Source organism: Agrilus planipennis, unplaced genomic scaffold, assembly GCF_000699045.2.
Source record: "Agrilus planipennis isolate EAB-ADULT unplaced genomic scaffold, Apla_2.0 scaffold1155, whole genome shotgun sequence".
Classification (NCBI taxonomy): domain Eukaryota; kingdom Metazoa; phylum Arthropoda; class Insecta; order Coleoptera; family Buprestidae; genus Agrilus; species Agrilus planipennis.
The window spans coordinates 1-3,910 of NW_020439835.1; the positions used below are offsets into that span (position 1 = coordinate 1).

The window sequence follows — 3,910 nt, forward strand, 5'->3', positions numbered from 1 at the left end:
CTAATTCCACCTTTTCTCCAGATTACAACGTGAATGCTATTCTTCCTCTTAGAGAAGATCCTCGTAGTACGTCTGTGAAAATTAGCGATAAGGACTTGAATAGATCCGTGGAATTTGCACAAGACGTTCTGGAGCACCTGCAGCGGCTAGAAAATAGTTTGCAATGGTCCAATATAAACGTCCGTCACGAAAGTCCAGTTCATGGACAGTTGATTGAATCCTCTCCAGAAAGGGAGGCACTTTTAGTTGGGAGAGATGCCCTAATATCTACTAAAGCTACTGCTCAACTGGTCAATACACACTGTGGCAAGTAAGTAACACTTCATACGATAGGAAGTGTTTTGTAACTACCGAATTTTCTGATTACGAAATTCTTTCGTTTATTAGACATCACCTTAATCCTTCTGAATGTGTGAGGCATATGTCAAATTTCAAATTGACTACGACATCTCTTCGTGAGTCATGTCCAGAATTTCGAAAGAGGTGTACCCTTTCGGAAACACATTCACCTTACCGCTCAACAGATGGTTCCTGCAATCATGCTAATAAAGGAGTTTTGGGCCAATCCTTGATGCCCTACAAGAGATTGTTGAGTCCCGACTATTTGGACGGAGTCCAAGAACCCAGAAGGTGTGTTCATTTTTTATCTATTTCTACGACATTGTATAACCGAAATTAATTATTTCTTTAGGTCAGTTAATAGGAAGTATCCACTACCATCTGCGAGGTCTATTAGCACTTCACTGAATCAAAATTCTAATTTTCTTGATAACGAAATAACGCTGGCTGTGATGCAGTGGAGCCAGTTCGTCGAGCATGACCTGGCTCACACTCCTACTCATAAGATGAGTAAGTGTTTCAGTTTGATCGATCCTTTACCATTATTCAATATTTGTTCTTCTTTCTTCAGTTCATTCTCAACAAGCAATCGAATGCTGCGATTCTCATGGCAGAAACCTTTCTCCTCGCTACAAGCATCCTTTCTGCCATCCAATCCACGTATCCATGGAGGACGAGTTCTACTCCAAACATGGAATTGAATGTATGACTTACGTAAGATCTTTGCCTTCAATGAGGGCTGATTGTAGTCTTGGACCAATGGACCAAGTAAGTTTTTTCTCTTACCCTAATGGTATTTTTTTTCTCTAATTCATTATGTGTAGATGAACCAAGCTACTCACTATTTGGACGGATCCCAATTGTATGGTTCTAATCCCAAGAAGGCTTTCGCGTTAAGAAAAATGGAAGGGGGTCTTTTGGACTACAGTGAATATGGAACATATACATTTTTACCAATTGCTAGCCACCCCTCTGAAAGTTGCCAAGGGAACTCCAATAACTCCCTATGTTTCAAGTCAGGTGACTCCAGGGTTAACACTCAGCCTCAACTTACTGCTATGTACACAATTTGGCTTCGGGAACACAACAGGATTGCGACATTGTTGCATCGAATTAATCCCCATTGGAGTGACGAAATTCTGTATCAAGAGGCAAGGAGAATAGTGATTGCTGAAATGCAGCATATTACTTACAGCGAATGGATTCCAGTAGTCTTGGGTAAGAAATTACTTCAAACACCCATCCCTTGTAATCTTTTATTAAAAAAGGGATTTGTTTGTTGCAGGAAACCGTTTATCCACTGTTGTAGATGATAAAAATAACTTCAACGAGAGGATTGATCCAACCATAAGCAATAGTTTTGCAACTGCAGCTTTGAGGTTTATCAATTCTTTGATGGAAGGCAACTTGAAGTAAGCCATTCATCATTTCGTAATTGTGGTTCTCCCAACTAAATTAATGGTTTGTGTTCTAGGTTGTACAAAGAAAACAGGAGTTCAAATACTTCAATTTCTTTGAGCAATTTTTTCAACAAACCTACGTCTTTGGAGAAGCCCGGATTTTTGGATGCTCTTATCAGAGGTTTAGCTACTCAGGCCAGTCAGAAATTGGATTTAAATGTAGTGGATGAAGTACGTTGTACATCATTAAATTTTAGATTTAAAGATGCTACTATTGTGTTTCTTATTTTCCAGGTGACAACGTTATTGTACCGCTCAGGAAGTTATGGATATGATGTTTTGAGTTTGGACATTCAGAGGGGTAGAGATCATGGACTTCCCTCTTATACATCGTACCGTACCCTGTGTGGACTTCCTGAAGTCTCTTCTTTTGACGACCTGGATGACGTAATACCTCAAAAGGTAATCTCAATAGTTTTTGTACATTTGTAAAAAGTTACTAATTAAAGAAAGATTCTTTTTTGCAGACCATAAATATCTTAAAGGAAGTCTACGGCGATCCTAGAGATATCGATCTATTGATTGGTGGCCTTTCGGAAAGACCTGTGAGAGACTCCTTGTTGGGACCCACCTTTAGTTGCATCATTACAGATCAGATGTGGCGTACCAAACACGGAGATCGCTATTTCTACACCAACGCGAACCAACCCAAGCCCTTCACGGTTGCTCAACTTGCCCAACTGAAGAAAGTTACTTTGGCAAGAATTTTTTGTGATAATGGCGCTGATATCAGACTAATGCAACCGAATGCCTTCAGAAAAATAAATCAAAGGTAATTTTTATCCACCCTTTTTTCTCGTATTATTATTTTAGGAAGGGGATGATGGTTTGGATTTTTTATGTTTACAGTTATTTACCAAGAAGAATCGGTGGTTTTAGTGTTTGTTAATGTTTTATTTATTTATTTCAGCAACCAATTGGTGGAATGCAGTCACTCTGAAATACCGAGGGTTGATTTCAGCTTCTGGGCGGAAAATTACACCCTTCCCGCATAAAGGTCTTGCAATAAAAATGAATTAAGTTTTGTTTCACACGTGAAGATTTTTATTTTCAACTTTAGTTAGATATCATAATTGAAGATTTGCTGTTTAATATTTATTTCACTTTTTGTTGGTTTATCTCTTCGGTAGATGGTCACAGACAGAAACAAAACTTATTTCTTTAAGGTACAGTTATTTGTTTTATGTATATAGGTATATAAAAATCTGTCGTCGAATGATTTAAGACTGAAAAGTAATGGCTGTTCTCATTGTCAGTAGTTTTAACAATAATAATAATAATAATAATAGCAGATAATCAACAACAATAACATTAATTTAGTTAACGAACTTTCGCGGTTACGATTATTTTTGAAATTGAAATTAGTCTCTCGATTCCTTATTTTATAGAAAAAATATATATGTAAAAATGAGAATTTGGTAATAAGAAAAAAACCGAAATTTATTTGGAGTTGGAGCAGTCATTAGCATTCAAGATGCCTTAAAACGGTCCACATTTTTATTGGGTGTGTTTTGTTTAATAACAGCAGTATTTTATTCAAAGAATAATATTTATTTTGTATAATTGCGTAGTGCTATCGCGTGCAAACTGCGAGCTATATTAGCTCAAAGTTTGCGCTGTATAATTATTTTATTAATTTATAGTTGTCCTTTTCTATGCAAATTTGTCAATGATAATAATTTGTTAGATAAGAAACAGTTTTGTACCTAGTGAGTTCTATTTAAGTAATAAAGAATTGATATTATTAAAAAATGCTAGTTTCATTTAAAAATCGGTTGTCTGTAAAGTCGGTTTACTGACGATAGTTGAACGTGACAACGTCATACGAAAATACTGATGGAATGGTTTCATTTTTCAAAAGAAAATTTTAATTTTATTTGTTTGATAGATATTTTGTATGGATATAGAGAAGGAGGTAAATGGAAATGTATTATTGTATAGCAGCTGTCCACGCGGACGCATCGCTCACTCAAGTAGGAGAGAGACAGATGTCGAACGCTGCCGAACGCGGAGGCCGATTGTGCCTCTTTGTCGCTCGTTCCGCGCTCTCGCTTGCACTTCAAGCCTTAGATGGAACGCCTCAGAGCGAGGTAACGCAGCATGAGTCATGT

General features: G+C 37.1%; 1 protein-coding gene across 1 annotated transcript; it reads left to right on the forward strand.

The window, feature by feature from the left end:
• Nucleotides 1-3: 3 nt before the first annotated feature.
• Nucleotides 4-3,087, forward strand: LOC108743569 (peroxidase-like; the record flags this gene model as incomplete). The annotated part of the gene is made up of 10 exons (XM_018479140.1): nucleotides 4-310; nucleotides 388-630; nucleotides 692-849; nucleotides 911-1,107; nucleotides 1,164-1,557; nucleotides 1,625-1,751; nucleotides 1,814-1,970; nucleotides 2,034-2,201; nucleotides 2,267-2,571; nucleotides 2,710-3,087. Coding segments are annotated over 10 exons (2,141 nt in total), but the record flags the coding sequence as incomplete, so codon positions are not given.
• Nucleotides 3,088-3,910: the final 823 nt, after the last annotated feature.